This window comes from Artemia sp. Qi Xiang Cuo, chromosome 20 (assembly GCF_049724085.1).
Source record: "Artemia sp. Qi Xiang Cuo chromosome 20, ASM4972408v1, whole genome shotgun sequence".
NCBI classification, from domain to species: domain Eukaryota; kingdom Metazoa; phylum Arthropoda; class Branchiopoda; order Anostraca; family Artemiidae; genus Artemia; species Artemia sp. Qi Xiang Cuo.
Window position 1 is genome coordinate 23,903,608 of NC_142813.1, and position 26,050 is coordinate 23,929,657.

Genomic DNA, 26,050 nt, shown 5'->3' on the forward strand with positions numbered 1-26,050 from the left:
GTCTCAGTCAAGACTCGGCTAGGTTTTCAAAAATACTATTAATTTTTTGAAGTGGTGATCTTGGAGACCTTGTCATTACTTACATACAAACAAGGTGAACACACTATTTGATGCTATTTTTTGTGCTCTTTCCAAATATGATAATTGCTTTACTTGTAAATCCTAAATCCTATCCTTAATTAAATTAAGGCATTTAAATGATCCCTAAAGTGATGCCTAATTTCCTTTTTTTTGTAGCTTGAAATAGGTGAAGATGAGTTGTTTATAACACATTATTTGATTATAAATCAGTTGTTTCCAAGTCAAATATTCAACTAGAATTAATTAAATATGGTCAAATCCAAAGAAATTAGCAATATTTAATTCTTTTAATTTTGCCATTTTAATTCTTTTCTTTATAGTAAAATATGTGTTTTCTGAGCAGTAAGTTTCTCAAACAGATAGAATAGAACATTACCTAACATGAGAAATTAGCAATATTTAATTCTTTTAATTTTGCCATTTTAATTCTTTTCTTTATAGTAAAATATGTGTTTTCTGAGCAGTAAGTTTCTCAAACAGATAGAATAGAACATTACCTAACATGAGAAATTAGCAATATTTAATTCTTTTAATTTTGCCATTTTAATTCTTTTCTTTATAGTAAAATATGTGTTTTCTGAGCAGTAAGTTTCTCAAACAGATAGAATAGAACATTACCTAACATGAGAAATTAGCAATATTTAATTCTTTTAATTTTGCCATTTTAATTCTTTTCTTTATAGTAAAATATGTGTTTTCTGAGCAGTAAGTTTCTCAAACAGATAGAATAGAACATTACCTAACATGAGAAATTAGAAATATTTAATTCTTTTAATTTTGCCATTTTAATTCTTTTCTTTATAGTAAAATATGTGTTTTCTGAGCAGTAAGTTTCTCAAACAGATAGAATAGAACATTACCTAACATGAGAAATTAGAAATATTTAATTCTTTTAATTTTGCCATTTTAATTCTTTTCTTTATAGTAAAATATGTGTTTTCTGAGCAGTAAGTTTCTCAAACAGATAGAATAGAACATTACCTAACATGAGAAATTAGCAATATTTAATTCTTTTAATTTTGCCATTTTAATTCTTTTCTTTATAGTAAAATATGTGTTTTCTGAGCAGTAAGTTTCTCAAACAGATAGAATAGAACATTACCTAACATGAGAAATTAGCAATCTTTAATTGTTTTCTCATTTCTTCCATTTGCAAAGTTTACTGCATAAATCAATGCCTGTATAATATATGACTTGAAAATAATTTATTTATAATTGAATGGTGCGTTTTTAACCACATATTTAATCCATTTCTTGTGCAAAAAACAACTAATGAGCTAGGTGTCTTTTTAGGGTTCATTTAAGGATTTTAAATCAAATAAAACAATTATTATATTTGAAAAGAGCTTAAAAAAAGTCATCAAGTAGTGTGTTCACCTTGTTCTTATATAAGTATTGGAAATATTTCCAAATTTATGCTTGGAGTTGTTAACTGTTAACTGAAGAAAAATTCTAAATTGGTAGTTTTATTAAAGTCATGAGTGTAATAATTTGAATTTAACACTAAATACCATTAGCCAGAATCAAGAAATACTTTCCACTAATAGGCTGGATTTGCTTTCAAAGTCTAGCCAATTCTTGTCTTCTTGCAAATTAATCAGAAAAACTTTTTGCACAAAATAAGTTTTGCAAAAAAAAAGTAAAGAACTCCATTAAACCAAAAATGAAAATAAATAGAATCAAAAAATCTACCAAGCATACAACTACCATAAATCAGTATCAATAAATAAATGAAACCCAAAACAAACAGAAATTAAAATAAGTCAAACTCAAAACGAGCAAAAATTAATCTGAGTAGGGTTCTAAACCCTATGCTTTCTAAAAGCCAGAATGTAATTTGTACTTTACTGAAAAAAATATGCATTGTCAGTTTAATATACATATGCTGATATTTATTCCTTAAAAAGTTAATTAATTTTTGATTTCTTAAAGTTATTAAAGTGAAAACATAAAAAAAAAATCACTAAAGTACAAATTATATTCTGGCTTTTAGAAAGCATAGGGTTCTATCTTTGTTCATTTTTGGTTTAGTGGAGTTCTTTTTTTTTTTTTAAACTTATTTTGTGCAAAAAGTTTTTTTGATCAGCTTCTGTTCATCTCATATTAACTAAGTCTTTTTCAAGAAGAAAGACACTGCCTTATCTAAAATCAAACAGCCATTGAGTCCACAAGAACCTTTAATACCCCCTGAGTATAGCTTAAAACCCTTCTCCCTAATCCCTGGGGTTGTTTCAACCCCAAAAGCCTTGTTATGTAATATTTATACTATTTTGAATAGTATGGCCATCTCAAAATTTTTATTAGACGCCTGTCGGGACAAAACGACGTGTGTGTAGGGGGAGGGGGGTAGCTGCCCTCCGATCACTTTGACTCTGAAAAAGAGCACTAGAGCGTCTGATTACAAATCCAATGAGCCCCCTCCAAAATTTATATGTCCACACTTTCTATAAAAACCCTATATGTTCCCTGGGCATAACTTGCAACCCTTGCCCTGAGGGCTAGGGGGATCTGTTATCCTCAAAGACATAATTTCCAGACCTTTCTGATAGGATGAACAAAATGGCTATATCAAAATTTTGATTGGAATTGTTTGGGGAAATGATATGCGTGAGGGAGGGCATTTGCCCTCTGATCACTTTCGACTAAAAAAAGGCACTAGTCCTCTCACTTTCCAATCAAAAGAGCCCTTTTTGAAGCTTCTACGACAAAGCTTATAAAAAAACCCTTATAAAAACCTTATATGCCCCAAGGGTATAACTTACGACCCTTGTCCTGAAGGCTATGGGGGAGGGTTGTCAGATGGTAAATGTATGGGGAAATGATGGGTGTGGGGGGATTCTACCTCCGATTACTTTCGACTATTAAAAAGGGCAATAGGCTTCTTAATTTCCAATCGAAAGAGCCCTTTTGGAAGTTTCTACGACAACACTTTCCTTAAAAAACATTATATGCCCCCAGGGCATAACTTACAACCATAGCCCTGGGGGCTGTGAGGGGGTTGTCATGCTCAAAAACATAATTTCCAGACCCTTCAACTACCTTCAACAAAATTGCTATATCAAAATGTTGATCGGAAGTGTTTGTGGAAATGATGGACGTCGGGCGGGGGGCATTTTTTCCTCCGATCGCCTTTGACTATTATTAAGGGCACTAGCCCTCTCAATTTCCAATTGAATGAGTCCTTTTTGAAGTTTCTACGACAACGCTGGCAAAGACCTAATTTCCATATCTTTCAACTATGTTGAACAAAATGTCTATCTCAAAATTTGATTGGATATGTTTGGGGAAATAGTGTGCGTGAGAGGGGCGTTAGTTGCCCTCCAATCACTTTCGACTATTAAAAAGGATCGAACACTGGAATGTTTTATTTTAGTTATGCTGACTATAGCGTGTTTTATTTAAATTATATTAAAAAATAAACATGCCCCTTATAGTTACTTCATATGGGAAAACTTGGGCTCTTGAAAACTTAGCGGCGGAAGATACTCAATACCTTTTCAATATATATATATATATATATATATATATATATATATATATATATATATATATATATATATATATATATATATATATATATATATATATATATATATATATATATATATATATATATATATATATATATATATATATATATATATATATATATATATATATATATATATATTGAACTTGAGTAAATATAATTGATAAAAATCAAGGAGAGGATTAGTGGCTACTGTAGACAATTGGTAAGTTGGCTATTAGTTTCTGACTTGCTTGTACAATTCATAAATAATATTTGACTAATCTTAACGAAAAAAAGAAACTGCCGAAACCTCTAAAAAAAAGTACCAAGATCCCGAAAAAGTACCTCTTGGGTGGTATGGAAAAGAGGTTTTTTCTAAACCTCTTGAGATAGCCATAAATATATGGCTATTTCAGAACTTTGATTGGATGTGTTTGGAGAAATGGTGGGCGTGAGAGGGGGGTTAGTTGCCCTCCAATCACTTTCGACTATTAAATCGGGCACTAGCTCTTACAATTTCCAATCGAATGAGACATTTTTTAAATTTCTACGAGAATGCTTTCTATGCAAACCTTATGTGCCCCCAGGGCATAACTTACAACCCTTGCGCTGAGGGCTGTGGGGGGATTGTCATCCTCAAAGACATAATTTCCCATAATTGTTTGGGGAAATGGTGGGCGTGAGAGGGGGGTTAGTTGCCCTCCAATCAGTTTCGGCTAGCCTATTAAAAAGGACACTAGCCCTTTCAATTTCGAATTGAATGAGCTCTTTTTGAAGTTTCTATGATGAGATTTTCTATAAAAAAAACTTATATGCCCCCAGGGCATAACTTACAACCATTGCCTTGAAGGCTATGGGGGGGGGGGGGTGTCATCCTCAACCACCTAATTTCCAGAACTTTCAACTATGTTGAACAAAATGGTTATCTCAAAATTTTGATTGGATGTGTTTGAAGAAATGGTGGGATTGAGAGGGGGGTTAGTCGCCCTTTAATCACTTTCAATTATTAAAAAGGACACTAGCTTTTTCAATTTCCAATCGAATGAGCTCTTTTTGAAGTTTCTATAAAAAACCTTTATGCCCCCTAGGGCAGAACTTACAACCCTTCCCTGATGGGTTTTACTACTGATGACGGTCACTGCATGTGTGACCTAAATATCTAGTATTTTTGTGAATTTCTATCACTGTTACCATTATCACTACCTACTAAAGGATTTCATCCCTATTTGAGCTTTTATTTATATTGGTGGTTTTGGGGGGTTTGTCATCCTTAAAGACATAATTTCCAGAACTTTCAACTATTTTGAAGAAAATAGCTATCTCACAATTTTGATTAGATGTGTTTGGGGAAATGATGGGCGTGAGAGGGGATTAGTTGCCCTTCAATCACTTTCGACTATTAAAAAGGGTACTAGCCTTTTCAATTTCCAATCTAATGAGCTTTTTCGAAATTTCTACGACAAGGCTTTCTATAAAAACCGTATATGCCCCCAAGGCATAACCTACAACCCTTGAGGGCTCTGAGGGGGTCATCATCCTCAAAGACATAATTTACGTAACTTTTAACTACGTTGAACAAAATGGCTATCTCAAAATTTGGATTGGATGCGTTTGAAAAAATGGTGGGCGTGAGAGGGGGTTAGTTGCCCTTCAATCACTTTCAAATATTAAAAAGGCCACTAGCCCTTTGAATTTCCAATCGAATGAGCCCTTCTTGAAGTTTCTACGAAAACACTTCATATAAGAACCTTATATGCCCCCAGAGCATAACTTACAATTATTGAAAGGGCAATAGCCCTTTTAATTTCCAATCAAATGAGCTTTTGTTGAAGTTTCTACAACAACACTCTATAAAAACCTTATAAGCCCCTAGGGCATAACTTACAACCCTTGCCCTGAGGGCTCAGAGGGGGTTATCAACCTCACAGACCTAATTTCCAAAACTTTCAACTACGTTGGACAAAATGGACATTTCAAAATTTTGATTGCATACGTTTGGGGGAATGGTGGGCGTGAGAGGAGGGTTATTTGCCCTCCAATTACTTTCAACTATTATAAAGGACACTAGTTATAATTTCAGGACATTTCAACTGCGTTCAATAAAACGGCTATCTCAAAATTTTGACTGGATGTGTTGCACTCCAATCAGTTTCGACTAGCCTATTAAAAAGGGCACTAGCCCTTTCAATTTCGAATTGAATGAGCCCTTTTTGAAGTTTCTATGACAACGTTTCCTATAAAAAAAAACCTTATATGCCCCTAGGGCATAACTTCGAACCATTGCCTCGAAGGCTGTGGAGGAGGATGGGGGGGGGGTGGGGTTTCATCCTCAAAGACCTAATTTCCAGAACTTTCAACTACGTTGAACAAAATGGCTATCTCAGAATTTTGATTGGATGTGTTAGGAGAAATGGTGGGCTTGAGAGGGGGGTTAGTCGCCCTTCAATCACTTTCGACTATTAAAAAGGACACTAGCCCTTTCAATTTCCAATCAAATTAGCCCTTTTTGAAGTTTCTATAAAAAAACCTTATATGCCCCCAGGGCATAACTTACAATCCTTGCCCTGAGGGGTTTGGGGGGTTTGTCATCCTCAAAGACATAATTTTCAGAACTTTGGACTATGTTGAAGAAAATAGATATCTCAAAATTTTTAATTGGGTGTGTTTGGGGAAATGGTGTCCGTGAGAGGGGGATTAGTTGCTCTCCAATCATTTTCGACTATTAAAAAGGGTACTAGCCCTTTCAGTTTCCAATCGAATGCGCTTTTTTTTTAAGTTTCTACGACAAGCCTTTCTATAAAAACCTTATATGCCCCCATGGCATAACTTACAGCCCTTGCCCTGTGGGCTCTGAGGGGGTTGTCATCCTCAAGAACCTAATTTCCAAAACTTTTAACTACGTTGAACAAAATGGATGTCTCAAACTTTTGATTGCATGTGTTTGGGGAAATGATGGGCGTAAGAGGGGGTAGTTGCCCTCCAATTACTTTCAACTATTAAAAAGGGCACTAGCCGAATGAGCCCTTTTTGAAGTTTTTAAGACAACGCTTTCTATAAAAAACCTGATATGCCCCCAGGGCATAACTTACAATCCTTGCTCTGAGGGCTGTAGGGGGATTGTCATCCTCAGACATAATTTCCGGACCTTTCAACTACGTTGAACAAAATAGCGATCTAAAAATTTTGATTGGATGTTTTTGGGGAAATGGTGGGCGTGAGAGGGAGTTAGTTTCCCTCCAATCATTTTCAACTATTAAAAAGGCTACTAGCCGTTTGAATTTCCAATCCAATGAACGCTTTTTGAAGTTTCTACAAAAACACTATATAAAAACCTTATATGCCCCCAGGGCATAACTTACAACCCTTGCCCTGAAGGGTTTGGGGGGGGGATGTCATCCTTAAAGACATAATTTCCAGAATTGGATTGCGCTGCCTATGAGAAGAGTCTGCTAGTTGCAAATAATCTAAACAGTGAAAGAGTAATCCAAATTGTGGAAAGCTGGCCTTTCTTTCCAGCTTTTGCAAAAAGACCTTAGACTATTTTGTCATTACCTCGCTCTTTACGGTAAAGTTTTTTTTGTACTTTCATAAGAGTTATTTATTCTTATTGAAGACCTGTGTGTTTAAGGGGTCTGTCCTAAAGAAATAGAACAAATTTTGAACTTTAGCGTAGACAGTAAGAAATTAAACAGGAGGCGAACCTCCTATTATATGTAGTGAAAATATGCGAGTATAAAACTTTGTTATTTAAGTTAATTCATAATTTACGTCGGATCAAAATTTTGAGAAAGCCATTTAGTCAAAAAAATGTAAAATTAATATGCAAATTTCGTTTTAATTATTCATGTACGGTGAGCCAAAATAAAAGCTGCATTTATTCAAAAACGTTCAGAAATTAAATAAAAAAACAAGTTTTTTAACTGAAAGTCAGGAGCGACATTAAAACTTAAAAAGAACAGAAATTGTTCTGTATATGAAAGGGACTGTCCCCTCCTCAACGCCTCGCTCTTTACGCTAAAGTTTGACTCTGTCTTACAACTTTATTTTTCAAAACAATAAAAAACTTTAGCGTAAAGAGCGAGGCGTTGAGGAGGGGACAGCCCCTTTCGTATACGGAATAATTTCTGTTCGTTTTAAGTTTTAATGTCGCTACTTACTTTCAGTAAAAAAAAACTTGTTTTTTTATTTGTCAACTTTAAGCATTATCCATTGGGGGTTTAACCTGTTTTGGCCATGTTGCTTTCTTAAAGAATTTACCATCTCAATGTAAGCCGCCTTCGCTAGACAATTATCTGGCAAACATGATATTGGTGGCCTAAACTTGTTCACTTGTATAGTCCTCTAATTGTGCAGATTCAGTAAGCCTATGTCACCTTTAAGAACTGAACTACTAAAATTGTTTTGAAGGCCAGTTGTTCCAGTATTCCAGATATTCCAGTTGTTTCAACGTAGCAGCCCCCCAACTCACAACCATAATGGGCAACGGGTAGGACTTCAGCCATGAAAAATTACTTACATTGATTCCCATTAAGTATTTTGTTGAAGTGGAGCAGATATGCTATTTCGATGACCTGGATGCACATAGTGTCTTTGGGTTTAAATCTTTTCCCTCCCTCATATTAAATTTAAGGTTCACTTGTGTTTACAAAACATTTTTGGTGAATCTGAGACAAAATTGTTTATTCCTTCTTTCCCCCACGAAATAAGACTTGAAGTCCCTTGGCTTTACTTCCTCTCTTTCTTTCTCCGACAGCACCTGATAGTTTCAACTTCATCCCCCTAGCCACTCCCAAAATATTCCAGATGGTTTGAAAATGCAGGTGCACATAGTATCTTTTGATATACTCAGGTAACTCTCTTGTTTCCAGATACTACCCATATGAAACTCTGTGGATCTTGGCCTATCGAACGATCCCTGAGAGCTTTTCTTCTAAAACCTATCTGTGAACGATTGCTAATTTCCTTAGTTATGGTTATTGTCCCTGAGGTTTGGGGGGGGGGGTATGCTGACTCAAGAGGTATACTTTTTAGATCTTTCAATGTTTCTGAACAAATACACGGGTACGGGACAACGCAAGGCAAGGCACTAAAGAATGGCACAGGAGAGAAAGTGATTGGTCGCCCTCAAATCACTTCGGGCTCTTAAAAAGGCTATTAAAACATTCAGTTTTTAATTGAATGAGCGTCCTCCTAATTCTCTTTTTTTTACCACCTTTCTATGAGAAGCCGCCAGGGAAAAAGTTTTTAGTTCTTTGTCGGGCCTGTTTTGGGGGAAAACAGTGTTGTTTTTTTCTTTTTTTCCTTCTCTATTGGGGTACCCTTAGCCCAAGTACTTAAGGTTTTAAATTTCGAGCCAACCAGGAAAAATGGTTTTTAAGCCGTTTTCCGGCCTTAATCGGACCCGGGTTGAGGAAATCAATATTCTTTTTCGATTTTTCTTCTACATTGAGGTCCTAATATTCCGAACTCCTTCTAGCCGATCGAAATAAATTTTGAGGCAATCGAAGGAAAATTGTTTTCCAACTCGTCCTGGTCCAATTTTTTAGAGGGTAGAAAAGGGCTGTGCACCTGATTTTTTCTACATTAGGCTCTACGTAACCCAAGAACTTACAGATATGACAAAAAATTGTTTGCCCCCTTTTTGGCCCCTTACTTCCCTTCCCAAAGCAATATTTTTGATCCTTTTGACCCAGAGAACGTTTTCTGAAAGTTTTGAGGCAAGTACACACCTTGAATCAAACAAGCACCGTCAAACAATCAAACATCAAACAAGCACCCACTCTCCATTGTAAAACATGTTTGAACAATTGCCAATTTGTAATATTTAAAATCCTTGCCATTCCAGGAGGGATGTTTATTGAACCCTTCGACTATTATGAACAAAATGGTTATCTTGAAATTTCGATCGGACGTATTTGGAGGTTACGGGGGGGGGGGGGGTACGGTAGAGGAAAGGTTGCCCTCCAACCAATCTCGACTCTCAAAAAACGCTATACGTTATTCAATTTCCAATGAAGTGATCCCCTCGTAAAGTCTCTATGACCACCCTTTCAATACGAAGTGGTGGCCTGAAAAAACAACAACAAAAAACAGTACGTTTCAGGTTCCACAGGATGTTTGAGAGGTGGATATATTAGGGTCTTACACTAAGATCTTACATCTTATAGCGTTCTTTTGCAAACGTCTTTCATCATTCTGCTCTGATCAGCGGTCTAAGAACAATGATGAGCATATCATCAAAGTTCTCTTCATCATTGTTCTATATGGTAGAAAGATGGCGTCTTTCACACTTTTTGCTAACATCAGTGAGCTGTAAGATCTTAGAACAAAGATGAGTTGAAAGAACGGAAATGTTTGCATAAATATGTGAGATCTTAGTGCAAAAGAACGGGTCTATTTTTGTTCTTCTATCGAAGCGGCCAGTGTATTTATGCTAGGATGGTCAATATAGGCTATATGGTGTCAATTGATCTTGCATTTTTGTCTGCCTTTATGGAAAACATCAGACGCAAGAAGACTGGAAATTTATGTGAACAATTTGTTCTATTTAGAGCTATTATAGGAAGGGAAAAATTAGTTTTAATCGTAATATTTTGTATGCCAAAGTATAAAATTTTACTTTTGAGGAAGTTACTGGTAAATTTGACTTGAAATCAGTACTGGGAAAGTTACCCTGGGTAATTTGCGTCCAACACTCTAGTTCAGACTCGCCTATAATTTTCGGCCGGTAGTTTCAGTTGCGTTTTACCTTTTTGAAGTATATTCTGCAGCTAATTTGGACCAGCTTGAAAAAAAGGAATGTATTGGGGCGATTTCGGCATTGTGAAACACGAGTTCTTAAGTCTCTGTACCACCGTAACCAAGGTCTAGGGTTCATTTACTTTGAATCCATTCCATCTGCCTTCTTTGTGGTACATTTATAACAGGAGTCTCAGAAAGCTTAGGAAAAAATATGCCGCATTGCCAGAGTAAGTTTAAGTTTTTTTCTTTTACTTCTTAAAATCAGATTTTTCTAAAATCAACGCTCCTTAATTTCAGTCAAAACTTTTGTTCTGGCAGTGCTGTAATACCAAAGTAGATAAGCTGCGGTCCAATCTTTTCTTTGAAGTTCATCGAAATATGTCAAAATCTTCTTGGACTAGGAGCATTGATTTTGAAACTGTTGATGTTAGATTGTAGTTGCATAGTTGTTGGTGGTTATTCCGTTTTAGAATTGATTTAAACAACGCAAGTTCTAGCAAGTACAAGCAGAGACGATAGATGAAATTGTGTATAAATGTTTATATCTTTCTGAGTTTCTTTGCGTTGATAAAAACTTAGAACGAATATAGATTATCCCATACATAAGTAGGACTACCTTCATGGCTACTTTATCCACAAAAATTCTTTCTTGACTCTATCGCTTCTCACTTACCCTTCATTATCGTGAATGATTATATATATATATATATATATATATATATATATATATATATATATATATATATATATATATATATATATATATATATATATATATATATATATATATATATATATATATATATATATATATATATATATATATTATATATATATATATATATATATATATATATATATATATATATATATATATATATTTGTTGATTTATTTTGCTAAATATTTGATTTGATTTGTTGCTAGAAATTTGATTTGTTGCTAATTATTTTGATTTCATGATTGAAATATATTCTTTTAATGAACCCCAAAAATGTTAATTAATGTTTTCACCAGTAAATTATTATTATGCCACTTATTTATTCTTTTTGTCATTTTTAGCTGCATTAATTTCAATGAAGTTGTGATGTCAACACAAGATAGCTTAGAGAAGAAAATGATAATAGATTGATTTGAATGTTTGCCCACCAACCTATATATAGGGATCAGTTTGGCGAGTTAGTATTTTTGATAGCTCCAGTGTTGGAGTCTGAGATGGGTGTTTACTGATGACCCGGTCCAAAGTCAGAATCATGCAAATTTTGATCGATTCCGCATCCTCAACTTTGAATTCCATTCTCCGAGATTTTAATTTTGCAAAAATATTGTTTTTTTAAGCCAATTGGGTTATGTTGAAGTGAAATTGTGTAAAAATGTTTATATCTTTCTGAGTTTCTTTGCATTGATACAAAGTGTTCTGTTAGTTTTGCTGTCCAGGAGGGGGGGGGGGAGGGTAGCTTAACTTTCCAGTACCTAGCTCTTGGACAATTTCCCGTAAGATTAGACGTGGCTAGGTAGGGTTAATCAATCGAAAAGCTTCCGTATGTTTCTGCATCCCTTCGTCCTCCGATTGTCCTTGCTTTGTCTTTCAGAAAATCCCCTGTGTCCTGTCCTTGTATTCTTTCTTTTTTGGCTCTGCACTCCAAGACTCATTTAGAGCGTAATAAGTATCAAGATTCAAGACTTAAGATTCAGGAAATATCTCCTCTAGCGTCTATTCCACTGTCCATACATGCCGTGAACACCTGGAATTTTCTACGCTCTTTGGGAGACAATGTAATAGTGCCCACCGGTGCTCTCACAATTTTGAAGGGCTTAGTATGAAAATTTATGTTGTTATTTACCCCTCCAGCAGATCATGCACCGCACGAAGATAATGTTAGACAATATGTCATTGGTTGATTTAAAATATGTCTGCACAGAGAGAGATAGGTGTATTTTCTTTTTTCTGTAGAGGATCTTCTTGAGAAAGTTAAAATTATGTGATATGAATTCAGTCCTAATCTCCCCTTCTCGAAGTAAAATCGTCCAACAATATTCTTAAATTTGGCTGTGCTTACCTATTTATTAAGTGTCAAGTAAGATCACTGAGAGTTCACTACTTAGAGGTCCACTTTGCCTAGAAAAATCTAAGGATTTCTTCTATTTTCACTAAACATGGATATCAAAATTTTTAGACAAATATTTGATAGTGCAGACAGTCAATATCAAAAGTACAGATAGGGAAGAAAAATAAAACTTTCATCAACCTAAAATTTGAAATAGACATTAAGCTAAAACCTATTGGTAAAACCTGGATCATTCCTTAAAAATAGAATCGGTCGTCTCACACTTATACATACAACTCAAGATGTTAGTGCCTTTATTGTTCTCAGGGGTTATGTAGAAGATTTACTGTTCACGAGTGGTTTCAGCACTGATCCTTGATTTTTAACTGTTTGCAGCCAATCATATTTTTAATAAAATTAAAACAGAAAAGCCAATGTTGATATGTCCCAAATTGCTATTTGTGTTTGCAGGTGTAGATAACTTGATAAAGGTTCTTGCGATCTATAGTAGCGCTCTTTTTGTATTATTTTTTTTTAATGGCATATCAGTTTTGTAAATATGAATTTCAAAGGCAAAGAAAAAATGGAAAAACTGTTTGCTAGTGTCCCGTCACTATAACCTAAAGCCAGGGTGAATCGTTCATAGCCAGTTCATCAATGGATATTTCCATCTGCTTAGTTGTTCAAACTCAAAGCATATTTCCTTTAATTTTTTTTTTGAACTGCGGTTTGAAATGACTAGGTTGCATGGGAGATGTGTAGCAAATTCGTTTTGTTTTTTGGAGTAAGATAAATTAACCAAAGAATTTTGCGATTTTTCAGATGTTACCATTGGTATTGCAGAGCTAGCAGCCATATATAGTGCATCTTTTCTGATAAGTGTTTATTTTATGGAATGTGTCGTAATTTCGTACGATCAGCGCACATACGGGATCGAGGGGGATATCAGTGTTTTTGATTTAAGTTACAGGGTGTGGAGCATGGTGAAATATTGTATTTGCAGCCTATTATTTTCGAGATTCCTTTGGAAGAGTGGGGGAAGGTCCTTTATGCCAGTATTAGAGAGAATTCTTCTTCCTATTCTCCTCCATGGCCGTGAATGAAAACTTCTTATAGACTAGCAACGCTAAAAGTTTTTTGTCCCCTTTTTTAACGTTCTTGGTCTTAGAGTTGAATGTTTAACTCTTTTTGTGATAAATGTATTGGCATGTAGTAAGAATGGAAGCAGAAATCACGCTTTTAAGCATATCAGTTTCCTCTGTGTGGTTTCTGTTTTGTTTCCTTTGACTGTATTCTAACAAGTCTTTTTTTTTTCTAGATATGTCCCTCATTATGAAACAGTAATGGAGAAGATACTACTTCTATTAGCTCTGTTCATACTGAGTTTATTCAAATGTGATGAAATATGTAATGAAACAGACAACATAGACAATTTTGGAGAAAAGAATGGAAGTCCCGGGAATGTTGTTAAACCTTGCGTCCGTTGTAGTTACAAGGGACTAATTCCCGACCATGAATGGCTTGCCTTTGAAGCCGTGTTTGATTTACATAAACAGCTGGATGATGATGCTGACGGCAGTATTAACTTGGAAGAATCTGAAGAATTCCTGACTGAAGAACTTCAGTTCGTTGGTAACAAAGAAGGAAGACTTCAACGATTCCATGGAAAAAAGACATTGATTAGTGTGGAAGATTTTTGGAATTCTTGGATGACCTCAGCCGCCCATAATTGGACAACTGAAGAAATTATTGACTGGATGGATTACCATATTAATCTTCCGCAATATCGTGATGGTTTCATATCGAACGGTATAAATGGAACATTACTGCCTAGGCTTGCTAATAAAGAAGCAGCACTTCATCAATTGCTTGGGATTGTTGATCCTATTCATAAGCGAAAAGTCTCAATCAAAGCAATGGAAGTGGTATTATTTGGTCCTCCAAGAGAATATATTACTGGCAAAAATATAAAATTCATAGTTACCGGAGTTGTAATGCTTTTTGCTACTTTAGCTTTAATTTCATATCGCCAAATACATATGTCAAAGGCTAAGCTACAAAAAGTAATGAAAGATTTGGATCGACTAGCCAACGCTGAACAAGCATTTATGCGTCTTCAAGCCGAGCATGAAGTATTATCGAATAAACAATATCCCGATGACGGCATGCTGAGAAGTGAATCTCAGGAAGGTAGTAATCTAGAGGATGAGATGAAGCAGCTGCGGAAGGAAAACGAGTTGCTTTGCATTCGGTTAAAAGAAATCGAATGTAAGACAAGTTGGAAAACTCCGATAGACTTGGCGCATTGGCTGCAGCTGACGTATGAAATAGAAACTGTTGCTTTTAATAAGAAGAGACAACAAGCAGAGATGCAACTTGCTGCCGCCAGACGAGCTTGTGATCAGCTAAAGAAGAAACGCTCCAATTTGGTTTTGGCTTTTATTTCAACACATGGAAATGGTTTAGAAGATGTTGATGGGAGTATAACACAAGCTCGCAATGTTTTAATGGAAGTTACTCGAGATCTTCGAGAGAGAACATGTCGTTGGAAGAATATTGAAAAAATATGTGGTATTTCTATTATTGAAAATCCTGGCCTAAATTATCTTCGTTTTGTTTTGAAAAATGAAACTCGTCCTTTACAAGCATCTGAAAGTGGGTCCGACTTAAATACAACATTTCCTGAGCCTGAACCATCTTTGCTGAACCATATCTCAGAAGTTCCTCAGCTTGAATCAACTTTCTCAACCCCTGTTCGGGAGCAATCGGTATTGGACTTCCCAAAAGCACGTGATGCCCCTCCAAGACCAGAATCTGCTCCACGATATTCTTCTATGGAAATTGATGGCTTCAGACCAAGAACATCGTCTGCTAATTCAAAGCTCTTCTATGTTGGTGACCAAGAACAGGAAGATAAAAAAATCGTTCCATCGGTAAGTAATTAATTTCGGTTTGCTTTTTTCATCGTGTCTTTCTTGCTTTGAGCTAAAGTCCTGTATATATTTTGTAAAATTTCAGCAGCTACCGCACCCCTTTGATGAACAAATCGAAAGTTTTTATTATGGAATGTTAACTTGTTCTATTGCTTTAAATCAGTCTTATTTGTTCCTTCTAATTTTGCTCTAATCAGACTACTGTGAGTCTAAATGGATTTTTGAAATAAGTTGCCTTTTTAATTTTACCGTGATAAATATAAAAAAAAGAAGCGAAAAAAAACTATTCATATTACAACTAAAAGTTTTTATCACCTTCATTTTAGCTGCAAGATTGCCAGCAATAATTCAACTGTCTTTGACGAGTAAAAAAACTGAACCATGACCATCAGATTTTTTGACTGTTCATAATGACTAATTATTTGAAGAAGAATAACTTTCCAAGGATCAGAAATGAAGATTTTAGTACCAATAGTTTTACTTTCCTAGTGAGGACTTGCTCACATGGGATCATCAAACCCCACGCTTCGGATCATTTTTTGGACCAAATAATATGTACAGGAAAAATTATCGTATTAATAGAACAGTGTACTTGGGTTAGCAGAGTGCAGTTTTATTCTTGGTTTGACCAGAAATCTCATGCGAAGCCTTTTGAATCACTGCAGCTGAGATGCATAGTGGGATGTATAATCTTAGGTACTAGGAGCAAAGAGAAAATTGGATCTTAATTCATAGTTGAGAAGAAATAGTTACAGGGATTAGCTAAGTAAGAGCCATTGCATTTATACTTAATTTAAACCGCAAAGTATACCATTTTATTTTGACATGCATGCATAAGTTTATTTTGAGGGAGGGGGAACAGGTGAAAAAAACTACATGAGTTAGTTATATGGAAATACATTAGAGATCACCAAGTCGAATCTCGAAATGTAGGGAGGGAGTGGTTATACAAATCACTCCCCCTTACCCCCTGCGTACATGCCTGAGTTTTCCAAGTAAAAATCATACATTTTTTGTTAAAGCCATCTTATTGAGTTTCTGTTCTTAAAAATTATCATTATATTTTGCTTTTTCACCTGAAAGAACACGTCTGTAAAGCCAATTGAAAGTTCACCTAGACAGAGAAAAGGCAGCAACATCATTAGAAACCACAAGAGGAAAAAAGATCATCAGGGGGATAAATATGACATAAAATTGATAATAAATTATTGAGTATGTCAACACTGGTTGGTCCATTCTTTCACAATGACCTTGTTTTTAATGTTAGAAAATATTTTAAGTTCTTTTTCGTCAAAGATTTTGGAGAAGTATCTTGCGTAGAAATATTTTCAATAAACTTTTTCTATATATTTCTAAGAACAGGATTTTTCCAAGTATGTTTCCTTCAATGAATTTGAAACTTCCATTGCCCACACCTACTTGTGTAAATTTCTGTAAAAAAAAGATGAAAATCTAAGAAATAAACTTTTTTTTGTTTCAGATTGTCTTTATAAAAAATGAACGTCTGGCGGACAGCGAACGTATATTCAAGAATTTCTCGGTGGGGGGGCACAACTTTTAAAAAAAAGCAGGTTTTTTTATATAGAAATATGTGAAAATTATAGTATAAATCATAAAAGAATCAAAATTTTGGAAGGGTAGGTTCGGTATTAAAGTCTTCCCCTATCCTCTCATGCGCCCGTGCCTGTCGAAGGCTTTTGGTTCTCTATCCACTAGGTACTCCTGTATAAGCACATTTGGTAGGTAAAATTACTTCATAAAAGGAAGGGGGGTCGGTAGTGATCCTTACAGTACACCATAGTACAAGTAAACCCTGTTATTGAACTATAAAATGCCATTTTTATATTTCTTTTTTATTTTTGATTTATTTTAATCTTCTTAAAGCTAAAAAGCAGCTGCAATAATAGTAACCAGTAAAACTTTATTATGCCTTTCTTGTAAAATCATAAAACTGTAAAATATAATAATACTATTCGGATATAGTTTTTTCAGCATGACAATATTCTGCTTTTTTTCTTTTCATTTTTTATCTTTTTTCGAAAACAGAGAAAGAATTATAATTGCATCTCTCTTTCCTATTTATATATTATGCATTAATTCATATTGAGCTACATGCAAATTAATTCTTTTGTTGCTTTCGAGTCATTCATGTTCTTTAAAAATGATTTTATGAATGACCTATCGAAAAATCAAGTCCATCTAGATTTTGAAATATTGAAAGTTTGAGGTTAAAGTCTCTGGCACCAACAGGCTTAGTTATTCCGCATCAGGTTTAGTTATTTAGCATGCAATTTACTAAATTTACTGTTATTTTCATGAAATATCTTCATTATTTATTTCAAATTTGGTAATTGTGGATTATCGAAGTCGCTTTGTTAAAAATAGCTGTTCTTTCGCAAATGTATTTGTTTTCTTTTGTCTTAGAAAGAGTGAGTGCAATATTTCTTTTAAATAGGATATGCGTCAAAGATTTTGACCAACAGATCAAAATTGTTGTGAAATTTATAATAAGTGAGTTTTAAATTATGTTTGTCCAAATTTCTGGCGAGATTGATTCTAAATTAGACGCTTATAAGCCTTGCAAATAACAATTTTGTGGTATGCCATATGACCGTTATAATCATTGCCCGGGTTTTATTTTACCAATACTTACGCTGCTTATTCTTGCTTTACAGGTTATGAGAACGGAGTCAACTGCCCTTATCTCGCCCAGAATGGACGGAATACCGGAGAAGCCAGAGAAAGAGGATTCTGTTAGTAACGCTTCTGGTCAAATGTCAAATATATCGCACAACTCTACAATGTCTCTAGCATCTGGTGATTTGAAATCTCGGAAAAATCCAAAATTTTTACGTTTGTTATCGTCTTTCAGAAAACGGAAGAAGAAGATGGAAACCGTCACTGCTTCATAACAATTTTTTCTAGGCTTATTTTTTTATATAGGTATATCTTAATGTTTGCCAAATTCCATTCGCTTTTTACGTCTTTTGGTCGAAATAGTGTCCTAAATTTTTTTATCGTGTTTTTTTAGAACGTTTTTTGAGTTGTACATTATCATTATTGTTGTTTGTTTGAAATTTTGTCAGTGAATCATCCAAACCATTATGATCACTTGTATTAAATGAGCAGTCTCTTAAGTCTAGCTTGTTATATATTTTTTATAAAATTTTGAAATTCCCATGTCCTTTCTGGTTGACTCTTAAATGTTTACCTATCCAAGAAAAAATACCCCCTCCCCCCTCTGTGTAAAGTTTGGAAAATTGTTGCTCCCAATTCTTTTTTGGAGTTTTGTCCCTCCCCCTCTCCATAAGTGCCAGGGGTTTACACGCCTACGACAATACCTATACACATAAGCAAGTGCTTTGAACATTTTCCAATTAGAAGGGACGGACAGTGTATATGGTTAAAACGCCGCTATTATAACTAGTTGTCTATTCTCTTTGCTATTTCTCTCTACTATTTGACTTATGGAGCTAACGAATTTAGTGACTGGCACGCTTGTACATAGAAGTGGGGGGGGGGGGGTATTTAAAAACGAAAAAAGACGGATTGAATGGAAAATACAAGGTATTACAGGAAATATCATTTAAAATTATTAACGTTTCGAGAGGTCTTTCTTTTCCCCGTCTCCAGTGTAGCTGCCTGGAAACTGAACGTCTTTATTATAAAAGAGTAGTTTATTTTTTCTTTGTTTTCAACTTACTTTGTAAATCTAAGAAAGTTATTTTATCATTCGAGAATCAATGGATGCTGTCAAGGCCGTATCCGGGGGGGGGGGGTGAATCCAAAATTTTTATGGAAAATCCAATGTTTTTCAGCTATGTGCCCCCCCCTCCTGCTTAAATCGGCTTGCGCTCACTCTTGGCCAGGTGGTAAAAACTTCGAAGATGAATCATGTCGACACCCTTTCAGTTGGAAAATCTAATCTGATGTATAATCAGATTGGTATAATCAGATTTGCAAATATGTTCAAATTGTTTAGGGTTTTGTGCTTATCTTGTTCCTCCTTGCATACTTACATACTGATGGCTACTTGAAACTCTACTTGTAACCAGAAATACTGAATTTCCTTTAGAGTAGCACTACTCTACGTACTGTTTTCTTGCTTGGTAGTGTTGGTGTATCTTGCCAGATATTTCGAAAGTATCTACATAATAGTAAGTGCAAGCGTTAAAGCTGCGTATTAACTATTTCTGTCTCAACTATCCTCACGTGGCCCTGTGGCCGCTGGTTGATTATGGCTGTGACAAATTAAAAATTTGAAGAAGGTATCCCCCTCTCAAATCTATCAGCCTAGAAAGATCCCTATATTATACAGTTCTTTTTTTTTACGTTGGGTTCTTTCAAGTTCTTTTTTAATGAGTTCGCTCTGAAGAATTTTCAGCCATAGATTTATTACTTGAATGTATATCAGAAAAATATAGAAAAAATGCTGAAGTACGCAAGTAGCTAAACAACCATTAGTCATCTAGCTACAATGGATGCAATGATGGTAACGTGTTACTCCTTCAACTGCTTGAAACACCTTGATGAAAACCAGAGAGAACCTTGGCTGGCGGTATGGAAGAATAATCATAAAGAGCCCGCTAAAACACATACTCTTTGAATTCTTTTATGCATTAACACGTCTATGGTTTCAACTTCCTTTATTGCGTAAATGTTTTCTGAGACCACACTGGCTAATCATGATAAACAAAAAATCGCGAAGAAAGGAAGAAAACGAGGACAATTAACAGTCAGTGAAAAATTGGAAAAAAATATTTGCATAATTTTTCAATTTTTTCACTGGCTGTTAATTGTCCTCGTTTTCTTCCTTTCTTCGCGATTTTTTGTTTATTCTTTATTGCGGGAAACTAAACATAAAAACTAAAGGTGATTAAACTATTTGACTAAAGTTACGGTTTCCTCACAAATTCCCTAGGATGAATGAAAGGAATCAATGAAGTGAGAATGGTTGTATGATTATGATGTTGAAATTGCTTAGTGTCTTATGCTGAGGGTGGTTATATCACTATTGTTGGGCATGATTGAAAATAAGGATAGAAACGATTATTGAAGTCATTGAACTAGAAAATCGTAGAAAATAATATTTTTCTATCCTCCTGCGAGTGTCCCTCCGCAGCAAAGCCAAAGGAGTGGATAAGATTGACAAAAAAAAATGGTATTGTGACAATAAGAGAATGCACCCAACAAGATCATGCTTTAAAATAAAAAAAAAATCGAATTTTCTTCTTTTATTGTATTTACTATCTTATTGACGTTTTACCCTTTTTTGCTTTTTGTTTATTTGTAGTACTGTTGATGAAGGAAGTTGAACTTTTATAAAGCAAATATTGGTGTTTTCTTCTTCTTTTCCTTTGCTGGTGCTTTTCAATTCTCTTTTCAGTCATAAACTAAAAAATGAGGTGTTCTATTTTGTTTTGGTTTCCAATTTGAAGAATGCACGTTACCTTGCAAATACTTTGCTTCCTATTTAAAAAGACTATTAATCAAATTACTTTGTTATAAATTATTGAGTTTCTTATTATATATTTATTATTATAGATATTAATTATTAGATAGTAATATTATTATAGATATTAAAATTATATATTGTTATTATTATTATTATTAATATACTTTGACAATCCTTCTTCCTCATCTTTTTTAGTTTGAAATTACAGAGACTAAATAATACCGGTGAATCTTAATAAAGTTTGTCTCATTTTAACCGTTTAGTTGTCTAATCACGATTGCTGAAAAAAAAAAAATTATGTGACTTGAATTAAATTTAGTATGAGGCATTAAAACATGGTTTTTTGTTCTTTTTGCGTTTCAAATCGATAATTGGATTATCAATTGAGACATTTCATGGGAAACTCGATTTTAGTTTTGTTAAATCATGCTAATTAGTACTGTGTCCAAGATTTTTTTTTTATTAAAACCCACTAGTCATAAAATAAAATTATATTCCCAGAGGGAATAAGATTAATTGCCAAAAAAATCCCCATTTGCATTGTGTGCGTCTCGCTTTTTAGTTCTGTTTATTGTAAGTGCTGTTTATCCTGTAACTTATCTTTTTTCTTGAAATTATGAAACTTTTCGAAGTATGTATTGTAACAAAGAAGCAATTTAGTATTCATCTTCAAAGGAAAAGTATTTGTATTCTTTGATTGCACAAGGTTGTCAAGAGGGCTGGATGTGCTTTAAAAAGGAGACCAGGACCTAAAAGCTAAGTTCTAAAAAACATTTTGGGTCTCTATCGTTAGCCTGTTTTCTCTTCGTCTTCTGAGGTTCTATTTTGTATCCATTGTAGTCCCAACTGAATAATACATAAAGGGATAGCAGATATAATATCATCCCTGAACGAATTATCGAAGCTTGTGGGGTAAGAGGCCTTAGATTCGGTGAAAATCTGAACATTTTGAGTTAAAATATATTTTCTAAGTATTGGAAAGAAAAGTTTTTGTTCTTGCGATTCTTCTTTTGCAAGTCAAAGGAAGAAAGATTAAATTCTCCGACGTGTGGAAGGGCCTACTCTCGTTTTTATAAAGGTTAGTCAAAATCTGTTAATTGGATAAAAGACTATTTTTACGTCGCCATTTTTTAGAGGGGGTCATAAGACTATTAATAGTGGATTGGGCATTATTCTGCATTTTCGCAAAGCAGGGAAAAGAAGTAAATTTCCTAATGGAATGTGCACTCTTGCTAAGATAAAATGTTTCAAAACCTGAGCCTTTTATCACAAAAATCAATTTTGTAGCCATCTAGCCATCTCTCCCTTTGTAGAATATCTTATGAAGCCCTTCCCCTCCACAGATTGGTGTGTCTGCATCTATGAGAGGTATCTTAATTGTTTTGCCGAGGCTCTATAATGGCCTTACATGCAGGTCCTTGTCACACTATATAACTTATACATAGGCTATAAAATACGTGAACATCAAGAAGGTATAATATGGTGGTAAACTGCTATGAACGAACACTCATATGCTGTGTTTTTTACGCCCATATTATGTACAAAAGGCGGGTGACTCTGCCCAGAGAGCTGGTGCCGTCCTAGGGTAACGGTTTACGTCTATTTTGACGAGTACTTCTACTTTAGCAATGGATAAGTATAAAATCATTGGTCATCCCTTATCTGATGGACCAATATAATGAAGAATTTTTTATTCTTTGATTGTCGGGACTAACTTCCAATGGCAAAGGATTGCAATATGTAAGCAAGAAATAGATGGTGCTGCGAGCTTTGTTTTAATAAAGGAAATGAAAGAAACTCATAGAATATGAAATGGTTATTGAAGCTGTAAGCAATAGTTGACTCTAAAATTTGTTCATAAAAGCCAAAGACGCTACCATCCCTCTTGTGTTTTTTTAAATATGAATTTATCTACTAAGCTCTTGATTTCAAGCCGTCTGTTTTTTTTAGTAGTCAAGATAGGCGTGTCTAATTTACATAATTTGATGCGTTTAATGGAAAAAAAAACAATAGTTTTTCCATAAAACCGTGTAAAGTAGTAGCGTCTCAGTTGGGTTTGATGACAGAACGAGGTTTTGTTTTTTTCATAGTATTTTACAAAATAAATGCGGCTTCTTAAATTAAAATATGACAAGATTCATGAAAAAGTAGATTTCATCGAATAGTTTGTTGAGAGAATTAAAGACGTGACTGAATTCTAACTAGTTGATTTTTTTGTCGTTATCAAGCTAGTATTGCATGCTTTTGATATTAACATAAAGATAAAGGGAACAAATCCTGTATTTATTCTGACAGCCAATGTCAGTTGATTTGCATGAAAAATTAATTCCTTGTTGTGGTTACACACTCTTCAGTTTGTTGTAATGTTTTCTTTCAACCGTAGAAAGACTCGTGAAAACAAATCGGAGTCCAATTCTTGTATTCGACGGTCCTGTAGTGAAAAACTTACTAAAGTATTGTAAGTAAAGAGCGACCATGTTAATCGAAATTGAAACTCTTCAAAATGGAATTTTTACTTAATTAGTATTTTATGATAATTTCAAATGTTCAAAATTCACTGATTTTTAAATCCTGCGATAGGAAATGTTTGTGTAAGAAAATATACCTAATTTCAGGAAAAAAGGAAAAGTACCCTGAAAAGGTGGGAATATCTTGATGAAACTGTACTATCAAATTCAGCATATCTGTGAACCGTGGAGTAGAAGGTCTAATTTCTAAAAAAAAACGTAATTTTGTTTTTTCCCGGAGATGGGTGGTCACGAATGTTTGTGTGTGTGTGTATTTTCCCTCCTTGTTACGTACCTTTCTATTAGGGGAGAGAATCTTTCGTTTTTTTTTTGTTTTCTGCCATAACTTGGATGGCTCATGCAAATCATAAGCAACAATACGATGATATAGTGTATAGAATGAGGATAACAATTTGCATAATGCCAGAAGAGTTAAAAATATATAGTTATTTCCTCGATACTAAGTAGTCCGATTCCCTTGACCAATTACCAATATTGAAAAAAAGTTTTGGCAATGAATATTTTAGGTGGAGAATTTGGAAAAGACCCTTGGTTGCTGGGAATAAAAAAAAATTCAATAAAGATTCCAATAAAGACGAAGATGATGTCGTCGGCAAACGACTATTGAACCTCCAAGATTTCTTTTAGTACTTTTATTCATTATCAATTTCAAAATAAAAATGGTAATAATAAGCATGATTAGCCAATTTCATTTCCATAAATGGGCTAAAATACTAAACTTCCATGTACTAGAGAATTAATATTTCTTATTATTCTTCTTGGCAATGTTACAAAGATAACGATTGTCTTTCTTTAAATAATTGCGGTTTTCAACGTTGCAGTTTTAATTTACATGCAAAAATAGTTTCTATCGCTATTATAATTTATAATTGATTTTATTATTAAATAATGTTTGACCAAAACTCAGTAGCAAAGTTTGTTATTTTTATACTTTTTGCCTATCAAGTTTTTGTATTTTTGCTTACTACTTTTTGGTAAATTTGATGGAAACTATACAGAGTCAGTGTTTCTAATCCAACCATCTTTCTTTGTTTAATAAAATATTTCTTAGGAAAAGTTTTGTCCAAGGGTAGTTTTTCAAAGTAGTTCTAATGGGAATGGTGAAAACTTAATCAGCTTATTATTGCTGCTTTCAAAAAAGCGTCCGTGTTTTTTTTTCAGCTTGACAAATTAAAGATTTTCTTTACATTACATATGAGTGAAAATCTAAATGAAAAACTTTTACTTTGGGTATTCTGCCGAACTCATCTTTAAGTATCAGCTCTCTAAAGTGTGGTTCAATCTTGCATTCTAGGGCTATAATGAGAGAAAGGCAAAGATGTCTAGGGCACGTTCTGCGGATGAAGAATGACAGATTACCAAAGATTGTCCTTTTCGGCCAACCGCCTAGGTCTAAACAAATAGCAGGTGGTTCTGGGTTGGGGTGGGAGGATGTCGTAAAGAAAGATTACAGGGAAATGGGAATTTCCTATGAGGATGTAAAGAGGGAGGGTTTGAATAGATTGGGATAGAGGTGGAGCATGCATAGCTGTGTTGACCTTAGGCGGTTTGATGCTGTGGCGAGTTGTTAGTAGTAGTAGTAATAACAGCGACAGGATAGACACAACTGGATACATCAAGATGTTCTTATGCACTAAAAATATGATTAAAAAAAGGGGTAAAATACAATTTACCCTCACATGGTCCCTGATTTGAGACTAAAGAACCTCCAGATACTGGTATTTTTTGTATTCGTCAATATTCTCATTTTTTTCGCCAAATAAAATTATGCATAATCACGTACTGTAAAGTCGTTCCAAATAGGTGTGACTCTTTTTGTGTAAAAACAGACAGGTTTCAGGAGCTCCATAAAAAAGTTTCTATTAGGAGTAGGGGCAAGTGATACCAAGATTTAAATATCAGATTTAATAAATCTGTAACCAAGGTTAACCAAGGAATGTTTCTTATTTCCCAGTTATTATGCCTTTTCCGATGTATTTTGTTTCCCAGAGGAAAAGGTCATTGCCTCCCCTGCAGGCAAACAGGGTAGGTCAGCATCTAGGCAGCTCAGGCATTCTCTGGAAATAATTATTAGATAAATTCCTTTGTTTTCAACGTAATTCACCGATTTCTTTGAGGGAACTAGAGTTTGTGAAACTGCTTCCACAATGAAAGTCCAGAAAATATCTACTGGAAAAATCTAATCAAGGGGGTCAATATTCCTATCTGCATATCTAACTTTCTTCTCTAAACACAAATCTGCCACTTCAAAAATTATTTTCCTATAGTTATTCCATCCATCTTCTACGTCATTAAATTTTAGACTCTAACGCTTGATAATCCGCTGTTTTAGGAAATTTTTTTTATCAAATTCTCATCCTGGAGTCTACCAGGATCAATTTTTTACATGGGACCCTATCTATTTGTTCCTGTAGCTGAAAGTAAAAATCTTTGAGTCACTACTATCTCCATCACTTGGATCTGCAGGATCATATACTGCTATGACATAGCCGTTCAGGTATCAGTGCAGAGCCGTTCAAAGAGGGGGGCAGCTTCCCCGGGCGCCATGGCTGGAGGAAGTACCGGCTGGGGGGTTGCCCACTTTGATCAAATTTTTCACTTTGATTCGGCTTTTTTGCTTATATTTGAGTTGGGGGAGGGGGCGCTGTAATTAATTGTGCCCCGGGAACTACTAACCCTAGGAATGTTCCTGTATGAACGTCACCACATAACCTAAAGAAACCCCAACATCCAATCCTTTTTTTAAATTGTTGTA

At 34.6% G+C, this 26,050-nt stretch overlaps 1 protein-coding gene across 1 annotated transcript in view; it reads left to right on the forward strand.

Moving 5' to 3' along the window:
* Positions 1 to 18,447, forward strand: part of Stim (stromal interaction molecule) — a 28,987-nt gene extending 10,540 nt beyond the window's left edge. Inside the window, exons 2-3 of the mRNA XM_089106296.1 lie at positions 13,698 to 15,312; positions 17,988 to 18,447. Coding sequence (XP_088962422.1) covers positions 13,723 to 15,312; positions 17,988 to 18,224 — 1,827 coding nt within the window. The 5' untranslated portion in view covers positions 13,698 to 13,722 and the 3' untranslated portion in view covers positions 18,225 to 18,447. The remainder of the gene's footprint in view (positions 1 to 13,697; positions 15,313 to 17,987) is intronic.
* Positions 18,448 to 26,050: the final 7,603 nt, after the last annotated feature.